The sequence below is a fragment of the Argopecten irradians genome, chromosome 5, assembly GCF_041381155.1.
Source record: "Argopecten irradians isolate NY chromosome 5, Ai_NY, whole genome shotgun sequence".
Classification (NCBI taxonomy): Eukaryota; Metazoa; Mollusca; class Bivalvia; order Pectinida; family Pectinidae; genus Argopecten; species Argopecten irradians.
In genome coordinates, this window is record NC_091138.1 from 39,405,555 (window position 1) to 39,421,114 (window position 15,560).

The following is a 15,560-nucleotide window of genomic DNA, read 5'->3' on the forward strand; positions in this document are numbered from 1 at the left end:
CATACAAATATTGTATCGTTTGTTTATACTGTATAACATGGTGAATGTCATACAATTATCGTATCGTTTGTTTATACTGTATATCATGGTGAATGTCATACAATATGATGTATCTGTTTGTTATTATACTGTATATATCATGGTGAATGTCATACAATTATTGTATCGTTTGTTTATACTGTATATCATGTATGGTGAATGTCATACAATTATTGTATCGTTTGTTTATACTGTATATCATGGTGAATGTCATACAATTATTGTATCGTTTGTTTATACTGTATATCATGGTGAATGTCATACAATTATTGTATCGTTTGTTTATACTGTATATCATGGTGAATGTCATACAATTATTGTATCGTTTGTTTATACTGTATATCATGGTGAATGTCATACAATTATTGTATCGTTTGTTTATAATGTATAACATGGTGAATGTCATACAATTATTGTATCGTATTGTTTATACTGTATAACATGGTGAATGTCATACAAATTATTGTATCGTTTGTTTATACTGTATAACATGGTGAATGTCATACAATTATTGTATCGTTTGTTTATACTGTATAACATGGTGAATGTCATACAATTATTGTATCGTTTGTTTATACTGTATAACATGGTGAATGTCATACAATTATTGTATCGTTTGTTTATACTGTATAACATGGTGAATGTCATACAATTATTGTATCGTTTGTTTATACTGTATAACATGGTGAATGTCATACAATTATTGTATCGTTTGTTTTATACTGTATAAACATGGTGAATGTCATACAATTATTGTATCGTTTGTTTATACTGTATAACATGGTGAATGTCATACAATTATTGTATCGTTTGTTTATACTGTATAACATGGTGAATGTCATACAATTATTGTATCGTTTGTTTATACTGTATAACATGGTGAATGTCATACAATTATTGTATCGTTTGTTTATACTGTATAACATGGTGAATGTCATACAATTATTGTATCGTTTGTTTATACTGTATATCATGGTGAATGTCATACAATTATTGTATCGTTTTGTTATACTGTATAACATGGTGAATGTCATACAATTATTGTATCGTTTGTTTATACTGTATAACATGGTGAATGTCATACAATTATTGTATCGTTTGTTTATACTGTATAACATGGTGAATGTCATACAATTATTGTATCGTTTGTTTATACTGTATAACATGGTGAATGTCATACAATTATTGTATCGTTTGTTTATACTGTATAACATGGTGAATGTCATACAATTATTGTATCGTTTGTTTATACTGTATAACATGGTGAATGTCATACAATATGTATCGTTTGTTTATACTGTATAACAGGTGAATGTTACAATTATTGTATCGTTTGTATATACTGTATAACATGGTGAATGTCATACAATTATTGTATCGTTTTTGTTTATACTGTATAACATGGTGAATGTCATACAAATTATTGTATCGTTTGTTTATACTGTATAACATGGTGAATGTCATACAATTATTGTATCGTTTGTTTATACTGTATAACATGGTGAATGTCATACAATTATTGTATCGTTTGTTTATACTGTATAACATATCGTGTGAATGTCAATTACAATATTGTATCGTTTGTTTATACTGTATAACATGGTGAATGTCATACATTATTGTATCGTTTGTTTATACTGTATAACATGGTGAATGTCATACAATTATTGTATCGTTTGTTTATACTGTATAACATGGTGAATGTCATACAATTATTGTATCGTTTGTTTATACTGTATAACATGGTGAATGTCATACAATTATTGTATCGTTTGTTTATACTGTATAACATGGTGAATGTCATACAATTATTGTATCGTTTGTTTATACTGTATAACATGGTGAATGTCATACAATTATTGTATCGTTTGTTTATACTGTATAACATGGTGAATGTCTTCATACAATTATTGTATCGTTTGTTTATACTGTATAACATGGTGAATGTCATACAATTATTGTATCGTTTGTTTATACTGTATAACATGGTGAATGTCATACAATTATTGTATCGTTTGTTTATACTGTATAACATGGTGAATGTCATACAATTATTGTATCGTTTGTTTATACTGTATAACATGGTGAATGTCATACAATTATTGTATCGTTTGTTTATACTGTATAACATGGTGAATGTCATACAAATTATTGTATCGTTTGTTTATACTGTATAACATGGTGAATGTCATACAATTATTGTATCGTTTGTTTATACTGTATAACATGGTGAATGTCATACAATTATTGTATCGTTTGTTTATACTGTATAACATGGTGAATGTCATACAATTATGTATTGTTTTGTATACGTTTGTTTGTTTATACTGTATAACATGGTGAATGTCATACAATTATTGTATCGTTTGTTTATACTGTATAACATGGTGAATGTCATACAATTATTGTATCGTTTGTTTATACTGTATAACATGGTGAATGTCATACAATTATTGTATCGTTTGTTTATACTGTATAACATGGTGAATGTCATACAATTATTGTATCGTTTGTTTATACTGTATAACATGGTGAATGTCATACAATTATTGTATCGTTTGTTTATACTGTATAACATGGTGAATGTCATACAATTATTGTATCGTTTGTTTATACTGTATAACATGGTGAATGTCATACAATTATTGTATCGTTTGTTTATACTGTATAACATGGTGAATGTCATACAATTATTGTATCGTTTGTTTATACTGTATAACATGGTGAATGTCATACAATTATTGTATCGTTTGTTTATACTGTATAACATGGTGAATGTCATACAATTATTGTATCGTTTGTTTATACTGTATAACATGGTGAATGTCATACAATTATTGTATCGTTTGTTTATACTGTATAACATGGTGAATGTCATACAATTATTGTATCGTTTGTTTTATACTGTATAACATGGTGAATGTCATACAATTATTGTATCGTTGTTTATACTGTATAACATGGTGAATGTCATACAATTATTGTATCGTTTGTTTATACTGTATAACATGGTGAATGTCACACAATTATTGTATCGTTTGTTTATACTGTATAACATGGGGAATGTCATACAATTATTGTATCGTTTGTTTATACTGTATATAACATGGTGAATGTCATACAATTATTGTATCGTTTGTTTATACTGTATAACATGGTGAATGTCATACAATTATTGTATCGTTTTTTATACTGTATAACATGGTGAATGTCATACAATTATTGTATCGTTTGTTTATACTGTATAACATGGTGAATGTCATACAATTATTGTATCGTTTGTTTATACTGTATAACATGGTGAATGTCATACAATTATTGTATCGTTTGTTTATACTGTATAACATGGTGAATGTCATACAATTATTGTATCGTTTGTTTATACTGTATAACATGGTGAATGTCATACAATTATTGTATCGTTTGTTTATACTGTATAACATGGTGAATGTCATACAATTATTGTATCGTTTGTTTATACTGTATAACATGGTGAATGTCATACAATTATTGTATCGTTTGTTTATACTGTATAACATGGTGAATGTCATACAATTATTGTATCGTTTGTTTATACTGTATAACATGGTGAATGTCATACAATTATTGTATCGTTTGTTTATACTGTATAACATGGTGAATGTCATACAATTATTGTATCGTTTGTTTATACTGTATAACATGGTGAATGTCATACAATTATTGTATCGTTTGTTTATACTGTATAACATGGTGAATGTCATACAATTATTGTATCGTTTGTTTATACTGTATAACATGGTGAATGTCATACAATTATTGTATCGTTTGTTTATACTGTATAACATGGTGAATGTCATACAATTATTGTATCGTTTGTTTATACTGTATAACATGGTGAATGTCATACAATTATTGTATCGTTTGTTTATACTGTATAACATGGTGAATGTCATACAATTATTGTATCGTTTGTTTATACTGTATAACATGGTGAATGTAATACAATTATTGTATCTTGTTATGTATCATGTTTGTTAATTATACTTGTTATATGTAACATGGTGAATGTCATACAATTATTGTATCGTTTGTTTATACTGTATAACATGGTGAATGTCATACAATTATTGTATCGTTTGTTTATACTGTATAACATGGTGAATGTCATACAATTATTGTATCGTTTGTTTATACTGTATAACATGGTGAATGTCATACAATTATTGTATCGTTTGTTTATACTGTATAACATGGTAAATGTCATACAATTATTGTATCGTTTGTTTATACTGTATAACATGGTAAATGTCATACAATTATTGTATCGTTTGTTTATACTGTATAACATGGTGAATGTCATATAATTATTGTATCCATCATGTCTCCTGATGAACTGATACAAACCTCCAATACAAAGTGGTCCCGCGCACTTCGTGTTGAAGGTTATCATCATCGACGACGCAACAAAATCTGGGATATGCTATTTTGATGTTGGCAAAATGGAATGTTTTGATAGAGGAGTTATTATATAAGTAGAAAGTGACGCGGGAAATCGATGATTAATAAAAAATATTTTGTGAAAGCTGTAATAAAATTGAAATAATATTTATCGATATGCACTGTGCTGTGAGTCTGTAGTGCAATTTTCTCCTGAATTAAGATTCAATCTGTCAAAACAATTCTAGAATTGACGATGATATGTGAGATGATATGGGAGATGTATCAGAGCATGTTACAGTAGATCTCAGATCACTGTTAACGTATGATGAGACGGATTAAAAAATATGATTTCCGTCAGAGCTACACTGAACGTTTTACAATATGGAACTTGCTAGATTACTAGATTGTACTTTCGATTTAAGTACATGTTTTTTTTACTTGCTCTAATGTGTTTCCACGAATTCCGTGAACTATAGATGTACTGTACATATAAAATAGGAATCAATCCAGCTAATGTGATACAGCAAGTAAGTCAATTTTGTATTGACAAATAGTAAATCTATAAAAATGACGTTAGGGTATCTGGTTTAGAATTTACAAACGACTCTAATATTAATTTTAAAATACCATTAATCTTATTGCTACGTTAATGAAACTATTTCATTATAACGAAATAAGAAAACAATTGTAAGTTCTTTCCCAAAATAAACTATCTACTACTTACTCTGAACCGTATTCACTCCATTAACATGTGTGGAGGGGTTTGGAAGTGATATAGTTTTTAACAACCCCCATCCACGCTGTTCATAAGTACGTGAATTAGACTATAAACTACCCTGTCTTTACATGATAGTTAATACATTGAGTACATCATATCTATTGAAAACACGCTACATACTTCAACTCCTAATTAACTAAATCTGCGACTGAGATTATGTTGATGATCTGCAGTGTTCCGCTTTGTATGGCTCAGTCCTCACTGGTGTGTTTAGGGGCTCAATGAATACAGATGGCGCTGTAGTATAAACAAGGGCCTCCCGCCACGGTCAGCATCATTAGACAGGTATGGTATTCATTACTGACAGGTAAATATAGAACTAGGACTAGTCTCTGTAGCCTAGGGGTCTACATTCCTTTTTACTGTTAACGTAGAACGGGAACAAAATCTTGAAACCAACAACAAAAACCTCAAAATAGAAGATAGTTTTTCTAACATTGTAAACCTCTCCCGTTATTAACATTACATGTATATCAAGAAATAAAATGAAAACTTAATTTTTCCAATGTTGTATGTATTATAATATAGCGTATTCATGATTGCAACTTTGTTAATTTGAGTGTCTGGTTCAGTCTCCACATTACTGACGATGCGAGAAAAATGTGACGAAAATAGTTTTAAAGATGCTACGATATTGTCTGTGGCTTTCATTTAATGTTTGCTGTTAAATCTAACGCAGACATATAATGTACAATTGCAATAATAAACTTTAAAGTTAGATCTTAACTAGAAGGAAGAAGCGAAAAACTGCTTCTCATTTTAGGCTTTGAAGACTTAGGCTATTGCACAGCACAGACTATGCACAAGTCTAAAGTCAGATTGATGTCCGGGGATATTCTAGATTTATCTTATAAGGTCACACTTGTTGGGTACTTTTTGATATACATGGTGACTGTCGCGACCTAGGTCTCCTTTTATTGATCAGTGAAAAATAGAATAATTATTATGGAACATATGGGTCTTGATTTTTTCTCCTTTTACATTATTCGGTTTTTTAAGCTCTTGATTTGTTTCAATGTCAGTGTTAATTTTCCAAACAATAAATATACAATAAATATACATCATTAAATACATATTCATTATTTACACAACAAAAGTCCTTTTACGTATGTTGAAAATGAAAACATTAATACACACAATTTGCATTCATAGTAAAATTATTTTTATGGGATAGCTCGATCTATATTTCAAATTCGAATGAATAGAGCCAAAACTGTCTCATTAGCAAGCTATCTACATGTATTATGACAAGCTGTCACATGTCAGAATACGAACCGACACACGAGCATATGCCCTGGAAATTCGTCCTGACAGCGTAGTGCGTTACTCTGAATACGGCCCGTCTCAGAAGGGAAAAGTGAAGATCCGGTCGTCACTCGACTTACACGCACCAATGACTGGTGTGTCCCTAAAGATTCGACACATTGTGCAGTATATATAGCCACATAACAATTTCTGTTTATGAAGTATGCGGCCTGCTTACAAGATTCAGGAATTAAGGACATATCGGGCTTTTTATGAATATCGACCAAGCTGTTTTGCAGTCAAGTTTGTTGCCAGAAAAGCGTCCGTCTATCAGAATGTAATCCCACGAGGGGTTTCCTGTCAGACGTTAAACAGCGCCGCCTGGTGGATCACAACATCTCGTCCTCTACGGGACGTGACTTACATAAGCGAGATCTTGTAAATCTCTGCAAAAAATCTACTAAGATTATTTTGCCATCAACTTATTATTATCCTGGGGTTTTGTGGGGAGTTGTATGATGTCTGTAGTCCAGTATGACCATCAAAGTTATTACTTCAAGTCAGATCCAGATACCGAAAGGTCCCGCCAATATAAACGTGTTGGGTGTTAAACTACTCAATATTTACCTAGGGATGACTGTTTACCTCGACATAGGCACAAGTACACGTAAACTATTTAGACATCTGTTAGTCATTGCACTGTGTGTTTAAGATGTATTGATATATTTTTGTTGAATAGTATTTATTACAGGGATGTTTTATCCACATCATTGATTGAAATAACAAAGACTATACAAAGCGATATTCCATTGTATTCCACAGTGGTTTCATCAACAATTGTAACATGAAGACAGAGAAATCTTTTAACGTTGATTAAGATTCCAAATTACTTTTCTCAATTGCTCTAGTGGCCACTCTGACGTGACAGTAGTCATCGCTTCAAGGCCACAAACAAAGAGTTGAAGCCTTGTTAATATATCTTAAGCGATTGTATACGATACAGAGGATGGGTATTAAGCTTAAAGATGAGGACACATGTCCATAATTTTTTAAATGACATGTGTATCGATTGGAATATTGTACGACATAAAATTTTCGTTATTTAAACACTTCCATGGTATTCGCTGTGGCAACAAAACCAAGCAATTGAAAAACCAAACGACGATCCTTGCTAAATATCACTGCAATTATTACAATGGATAACCATGGAAATGTCTACTCCCGAAAGGATTTGAAATTTCAAACTATAAAAGTACGTACCAACGAATGTTTCATGTTATAAAGTAGACAGTGAATAACTATTTCGACATGACAATTATGTGATTTTAATAAATAGGTGTACTTACCTGTAGAGATCCCGTCAGGTAGGGGTTGTAAGACATCAAAGGCATTTGCACATCATGTATAATTTTATTCATATAATCCGTGAGCCGTAGAAATGTAGAATCGTCCTTCAACGTCAAATAGAGCACAGTGTTGATATTATTTGGAAAAATTTCAGAGCAAAACAATTCAAAGATTTCCGCCGGATTGTCACCTATTTCAGCTTTTCGAATGTCAAGTCTGAGGGATCGAATCTGTCGTCTGCGCAAGGAGTTGGTTCGAACAATGTGGATAGCTGATTTCACTGTATTTTCCATTCTTAGTGATCCCGGCATTAGAATTTGTAGTCCTACAGTTTGTCTTTGAGCAATGACTTGCGAAATTGGAGCAGAACCTAGCATCCATATCATGCTTAAGAATAGGAAGCTGAGAACGCTTCCAGAACCTGCGTAACCCATGTTTTGTTGACTTTTGTATTAAACAGAAAGAAAAGGGATAAAGCTAAAATAATAATACACTTATCCTGTAACACTGGGCTCAAACCTAACCACCGAAGGAGATACACAGGCGATGAGTACAATTCTGACACTTTCACCTTTCAATCTAGATCAATCTTGATACACATTTCAATTGCTATATTTCTAGGAAATATATTGCGCCAGTATATAATTACATATCGATTAGGTGTGTTCCTTTTTCACTTTTAGTGATAACCCGTAACACCGCATCGTGATGTTAATCTCACTTCCGGAACGAGCAGTCACGCTAAACGTAGTGGGGAAGAATTCTTGCGATTCATGAACCTATGAACAACTTGTCAAACACGTACTTTAAACCGCCAACTGTTGATTACTTTTAAAGTTCATCTGGATATGAACCTCGACAAAGTCGAGATGGGTGTCATACAAACTACTAGCGTAGAACAGACGATATATCACAGTGCATAATTCTACTTGATGTCACGTGTCCACATCTTGGCCAACTGATCTGTCGCCTTCCTCCTTATATGCACGTCCGCCGTCGTTCACTACAAAGTTGTTACTGAGACTGACATTGTTGACATTTCACGTTGACCCTTTACAAATCTTCGCCGTGGTTCAGTTTTCCGTGTGACTGACTTCATTTCCGCCACCGATCTGGTTCATTCCCGGCCATAGGATAACGGTAATACTGAAAAGTAACAAAGACAACAATGAATAAACATTATAGTGACAAAGTCATTGATATGCGTGTCCCTATGATGTCGCGTGCAGTTTAAATAGTCGTTAGCGACAGCGACATTTATTACGTATGGACAATATACACATCACCAACCCAGTAATTCCACTTAAAATTCATAGGTGCCGATGTTGTTTCTATTTTCATTAGACAGGTTCATTGGGAAGGCGTATAGAATGTAGTTTATTGGGTGTCAGTGTTTGTATGATATTCAGTAGATCAGCTATGTGCCACAGAGTATATAACGATTTGCTATGCATTGAGTAAATCTGCGGTAGGCGCCTTTCACTAGCGGGTGTTCCATTGGGATAAACTGTCTTTTTCAGTCGGACAAGAAATAACTCGCGTTATTTATTTCATTATTTTGTTATTTTGTTTATTTAAATCTCATATTACATAAGGTTGTTATTTCTCTATGCATTTTGATAAATATTTTACAGCCTTCGTTTTTCTACAACACCACTTCATTTTGTTGAATTAACATGCATAACACAGCATTAGGTATAAAGGATTTTCGTTGACCAACATTGATTGAGCCCGATTTAAAAAGGGTGATAAAATATTACCAGTTCAAAAAAGAACAAAACCCATTTAATCGTAAAATTCATTGAAAAGTGTTATACATGGGCAATAACAAAAATAGTCATTTTATAATACATGTATCCAATGTTATAAAATTCACATTGTGCTCAACACGGGATAACCTTGGTGAACATATTTCCTTTGTCTTGTTGGTTGCTATAGAAACATATTCAAAAACACTGTATGAAAATATTCAAATTTGTTATTTTTTTTAAATATACCAGTATAATAATTGTTCATTGTTTCAATTGATAGACAATTAGGAAACTCACTATTATTGAAACTGTTAAAAACCTTCAAACCTCTGAAAGAGAGCATCCATGCATATCTATGAATAATAAAACCAATGGTAAGTCATTATCGAAAAAAAAATATTTTGGACCTATGTGGCAAACGAGAATTTTAAATATTTTTGTCGTATAAAAATCTATGGTGAGATATTCTTTCCAGTGTGAAGTGATTGAGTAGTTGTATATGTAGGGGCTTAACCCTTACCTTAGTGCAACGCAACATATCAAGATTGAGTTATTTGATTTTAATGCCTTAAGAATTGTCCATTTTATCATATTATTAAAATTACTAGTGTCTTCTAATCAGTGTGATATGAAACAAGCATTAACTTTCCTTAATTTTATTCATAATCCGACTAAAGAAATACTAAGATGTTATTATTGCTCTCGACATAGGTACAATTGACAGCTTGAGAGGGAAAAAATCTGTGCTTTTTATTGTATCGATATGTGACTAAGTTCATGTCATAAGTTTAACATGTTGACAGTTAACCGACTGTGAAGTGAAGATTCGAATGTATCTTATAATACCTATTCTCATGGGACGGAACACAGAGGTTTTATCGCTTAAAGTCGTTAACACTATCATAGCAAGCAGACATGATTCTCGGTAATGGCAATGACAGCAGGCTTGTTGCCAGTACTGTCAAAACACTTGCCAAGAAATATTGACAATATCTTTTGTGTTAAAATATTCATCAAACTTTTGCTATGAACCACTTACTGTTTTCTGTAATACTAGTATTTGACTACCAATATCACAAGATTAAATTGATACAAACGCCACATTTTGTGATGTCATGATACTAATCGATGCCAAAAATGTTTCGGAAAGTTAAAGAACAAGAACTGTCCATCAGAAAGGATTCAATAAACTATGCATTTAATGCATAAATTTAATACATGAATTAAATCTTACATAAAGAAAAAACATCAGTACTAACGCGTCCTTATCATTTGACGCGACAAAGCATTTATCATGGGTGTATTTTGCATGAAGAAAATCTAAATACAACGATTATAAATTGGTATGGTACGTCAACATGATCAATTTTCAATTGCTCCTCGGCAGTTTTTTTTCTTTGATTCAATTTATATATTCGAAGGTTCTATTGATTTTCTGTTGGATATCTTTGAGGAGTACCAGGGAGATTTTGTTTTAGCAGAATGAAGGTTGCGTTGTATAACAGTCGATTTATTGTCTGGCACTCATTTCATTTCCATTCATCCTAAATTAGACTATCAGATTTCTTTTATATATGTCTAGATAATAATAAAATATCGAATCAAAGAATTTTAAATAGTTAAGTGTCATCTAATCAAATATTTCGTCTCATTAGTGTACAGGGACTGATTCAATAAAGGAATAAACCTCTAGAGTCTTAAGATAACTTTATTACAGAGTTTTAATCAGACACAACATGTCAGAAACATTTTGTGTTTAACAACAACAAATATTTATAATTCTATATAGGTATTTACTCTGAAGTTGAGGGTGGAGGGCTTGTGGTAATATATCGAGACATCTCAACCACTCGGCCACCGCGGCCTCCATTTACTATGAAAGCTGCAGGGACAGGTAGGTTCTTTGGTAATAACGAAATTAATTTCAACTCTTAAGTTAAAATTATAACTAAAACGTTGTAATATGCAGACGATAACTACAGCAGGTACTATTCTTTATACGAGGTCAAAAATTTTAATTCGCCGTATAACTAATAAGTTTACCAAGCCGTATTACTAGCAAGGAAACCAAGTCGTACCAGGAAGTTTACGAAGTCGCACCACTTACTGATGGGATCACTGTAAAGACGAAGGGTGTTTACGACGCCATACCCTGTTTCTTGTCTCCTTTCAGGAAGAGGAGATTATGTCATGCACTTTCGCTATGACAGCGAAATGACATACACACACATAAAATGTCTCATATATATAAAAGAACTTGTAATGCTATTAAAAGCTAAATGATCGCCGTCTGTCTACAAAGAGTCACAACTAAACGTTTTCTAACATGGATATGTTGCCGGTTTTATTGCTAGTCCTTGAGATTTGAGATAGTCTGTCTCTATTCTCATCCCCTACTATGAGTTCTTGGCCTTATGTTTTATCGATACGTATAATGCACAGCGGAAACCTTGTTAACTTACGGACGCATTTGCTCTATAAGCTGGAACGATGCAATTAAAAGGCGAAAGTGCCATCAATGTTTGTGACTCGGCGGTTATCGACGAGCAAGGAAAATCCGCGAGGTTACGTAGCAGGTCACATGATACACCGGAGAGAGTTAAACACCGATAACGAGGCTACAAAGCCATTTTAATTGATGAGCCAGTGCGGGAGATCGTCAGACATGTAATGGATATGTAAAATACCATGTTCCATAGATTCACGGTTTGGTATGTCCATATTGAGACAACACTAGGTTAACATCTGTCGGGGCACAAAACAACTTACTACCAACTGATACATTCAGCTATTATAAGAGGAGTTTTTCCATTTATTTACTACCAACTGATACATCCAGCAATTATAAAGAGGAGTTAATGTATCTCTTGGCGACTTAATTTCGCGTATTTGCAACAAGCTTTTTTGGCGATTTTTGCGATTCAGAATTAAACGAACTTCCTATGACTTGTAGTTCAAATGCTTTCGTGGCGAGGTACTTTTCGAATTGTCTTCTACCGCGAATTACGTGCAATTTGAGAACAAATAAGTTGATTTGCTGTAGTCAATATATATAAACATCCTTTTGACCCGTGTTTCCCGATTGGTATTGTATACACCTTTCGTGCATATTAGTATTTTATGAACTGGTATTGATTTGTTTATTTTTAGACTTTAACATAAAATGATTTTCACAAAAGTGCATGAACGGTAACAGCTGGTTAAACATAAATATTCATGTGCAGATAAATCTAATTACAAAGGGAGTAATCAAAGTACACAGGTGGTTATACAGTAAAACGTGCTGTTAATTTTAACTCAAAACTAGAACTCGATATACATCAATACCAAGAAAAATTCTTATTAGAAGTCGATGATGACACCCCGAAACATCAAGTGCAAAATTGAAGCGCCAGTCAGGAAACAAACAAATTACATCACGAGATAATTCAATGGTGACATTGCAAAACAGTGGCAACGCCATGAAACAAATCGGTTGCGCCTTGCGAAACACTGATACTTGGCAATGATAATGCATTGAGTCAATGCAACGACTTAAATCATGTAAATTTGTATTACATGGTAACATCGAATGATGTAAATAGATGAAATACCGGAACCTTGGCTGAACCACGTTAATTACTGTCTGGTAACAATGTAGCGTGGCGGAATGGCCATGAAATGGAAGCTGATTGAATGAAGCTCGCCGATCACACACTCTCAGCTACACCATCGTATTAGTCATTTACACCAGGTTATTCGTTATCAACATGAATTAAGACATTGAGATGACGATGATTCAATTTTATGCCGATTCAATAGAGGGGGCATCGTTTATACACTATTAAGGTGTCGTCTGCCAGTAGTGGTGTAAAAGGCGGGAACTCTACAGCAACAATGATATCGACCGATCTGTAAGAGGCACAAGCCATGGTCTCCTTAGTTGCTGTCCCACCAATACGATCTCCTAAAGATGTTCATTCGAGGTGAAATTTCACTTTGTTTGCTCAGATTCCACGTTTTATTGATAATAAATAAACTATTGGGGAATATGAAATGTAACATATTTCCTGCATCGTTAAAAGCATTCATTTCAATACAAGCATTAAGATAGAACAAACATAGCATTAAACGTTTTATGCGCAGTTTCGTAAAATATAAAAAAGGCAAACATTCTAGACATATAAGATGTTAAATATGATGAACAATGTGTATTATGCATTTATTACTTTGCTAAACGCATTTACTTCTTGTTAAACTCGTATCCATTCATTGGTGGCAAGACAGCAAAAGTAGTTATATGTTTTACTGTCAATGCGAATGTAAATCGATTTAGAGAGAGGGTCTGTCGTAATTTTGTCGCCTTCTGACTGTAAGGCATATAAAGGCCAAGGAGAATAAATATGAGCCTTAATATACCAATTATCCTGTTTTAGTGCTGACCAGAAACATATATCTTAATTGGTGGTTGATTGATAAATTCCAAAAATTAAAAAGACCGCAATATGTACAAAAAACTTACATACTATGGAAATCAACAAAAATAGTCTATGATTCAAAAATGTATTTCAGTAACGCTTCAATGATATGGTAGAAAGGATATAGGAAAATTCGACGGACCACTTGTTTATGGTTTAAAATAATATGGAGGGAACCGTTCCCTTAACAACTCCGTGTTCGCATAGAATGACATGTTACACTGGCTTGTACCAGGGACATTCGATAGGCATGGATTGGTATTATATACTAGAGATATGTTGTGTTAGATAGTGACATAAAATACATCCGAGTATTGATTAGGTTTCAATAAGACTACAGATTGTATCCAGGCGGAAATCCCGCCGTGTCTCATTGGAAGTTTGGGGGACAACATCCCATAATAGTCAGTCCGCTAGGTGGCGGAAAAATAATGAACTGTTTGGTCCTACAAATCAGTCCCGTAGACAGTTCACGTGTGCACAAAGATTGCAGTGTGTGATCTATACTGGCCTATAACTCGTCTGAATGATGCCTCCTCGAACTGGTAGTTTGTGACACAGTGTCAACACCTCCATGAGTTATTTTGATTATTTAAACTACAATAAACACGTAAACTTTTGAGTACGCTTTAGCTGGAGTCTCTGTGGCACACTCGTGATCCCGCCCTACTCCCATGGCGATGGTACGGGGACAGCGCCTAGACAAGCTATTATAAATACGTGTCAGAATGGCAATGTAATTGATTGTTCAATATAATTGAATCATAAATCCGAGAAAACATATACATATACATTGCTGTTTTTGGCGGCATTGAACCCCTGCTATTTCAGAGCAGCACAGATACATGTACATCCATCACTGCTGAAGGGCGGTCCGTTTATGTGAAAAATAATGTCTATTTAGGCCAACCGAAGACAGTAGTTGTCAGGAAATTACACAGACAATTCTAAAGCGTGTCTGAGATGCAGATCAAACAAACATTTCAACATGGTAACTTTAAATCGTATTATTGACGAATTATACATCATTGTGTACTGATATTTGACGCGTTTATTTCATTGGCAGTTTTTACATTTGATCCCTAGACCCTGCAGTCTCGTACTTGACTCGAGACAGAAAGTGACCACTCACGAATATTAACTCGTGCCTCGTATTGGCTATGAGGGTACCATTTCAGTATGGAATCACCAGTGATGGTACTAAGGGAAATGCCGTCCTTCTCCGGCATCGTTTGAAAACATATTAATATCGGTCTCTGATTTGAACAAGGGAGCATAAAGATAAAGTTCTATTTTCAGAATTTGGAAAATATTTTATATACATAACTATAGTGCGTCACATTTTCGGTTTCTACTTGCTTTCAATGTTTTATGCATTTGTTTTGTTCAGGTCTTCAAACAATATGTTTTTTTATTTGATAAAGTTTCCTTCATATGCGACCATAGATGTTTTCTGAGGAGGGTGAGAGCAATGTTGTTGTTTTGACTCACATGCATTAGAGGCACATACAAAAAGTAAGG

The 15,560-nt window shown here is 33.3% G+C and overlaps 1 protein-coding gene across 1 annotated transcript in view; it reads right to left on the reverse strand.

Annotated features, from left to right (window-relative positions):
* Nucleotides 1-15,560, reverse strand: part of LOC138323806 (glutamate receptor ionotropic, NMDA 2A-like) — a 71,245-nt gene that overhangs the window by 40,427 nt on the left and 15,258 nt on the right. Inside the window, exon 2 of the mRNA XM_069268658.1 lies at nt 7,831-8,977. Coding sequence (XP_069124759.1) covers nt 7,831-8,265 — 435 coding nt within the window. The 5' untranslated portion in view covers nt 8,266-8,977. The remainder of the gene's footprint in view (nt 1-7,830; nt 8,978-15,560) is intronic.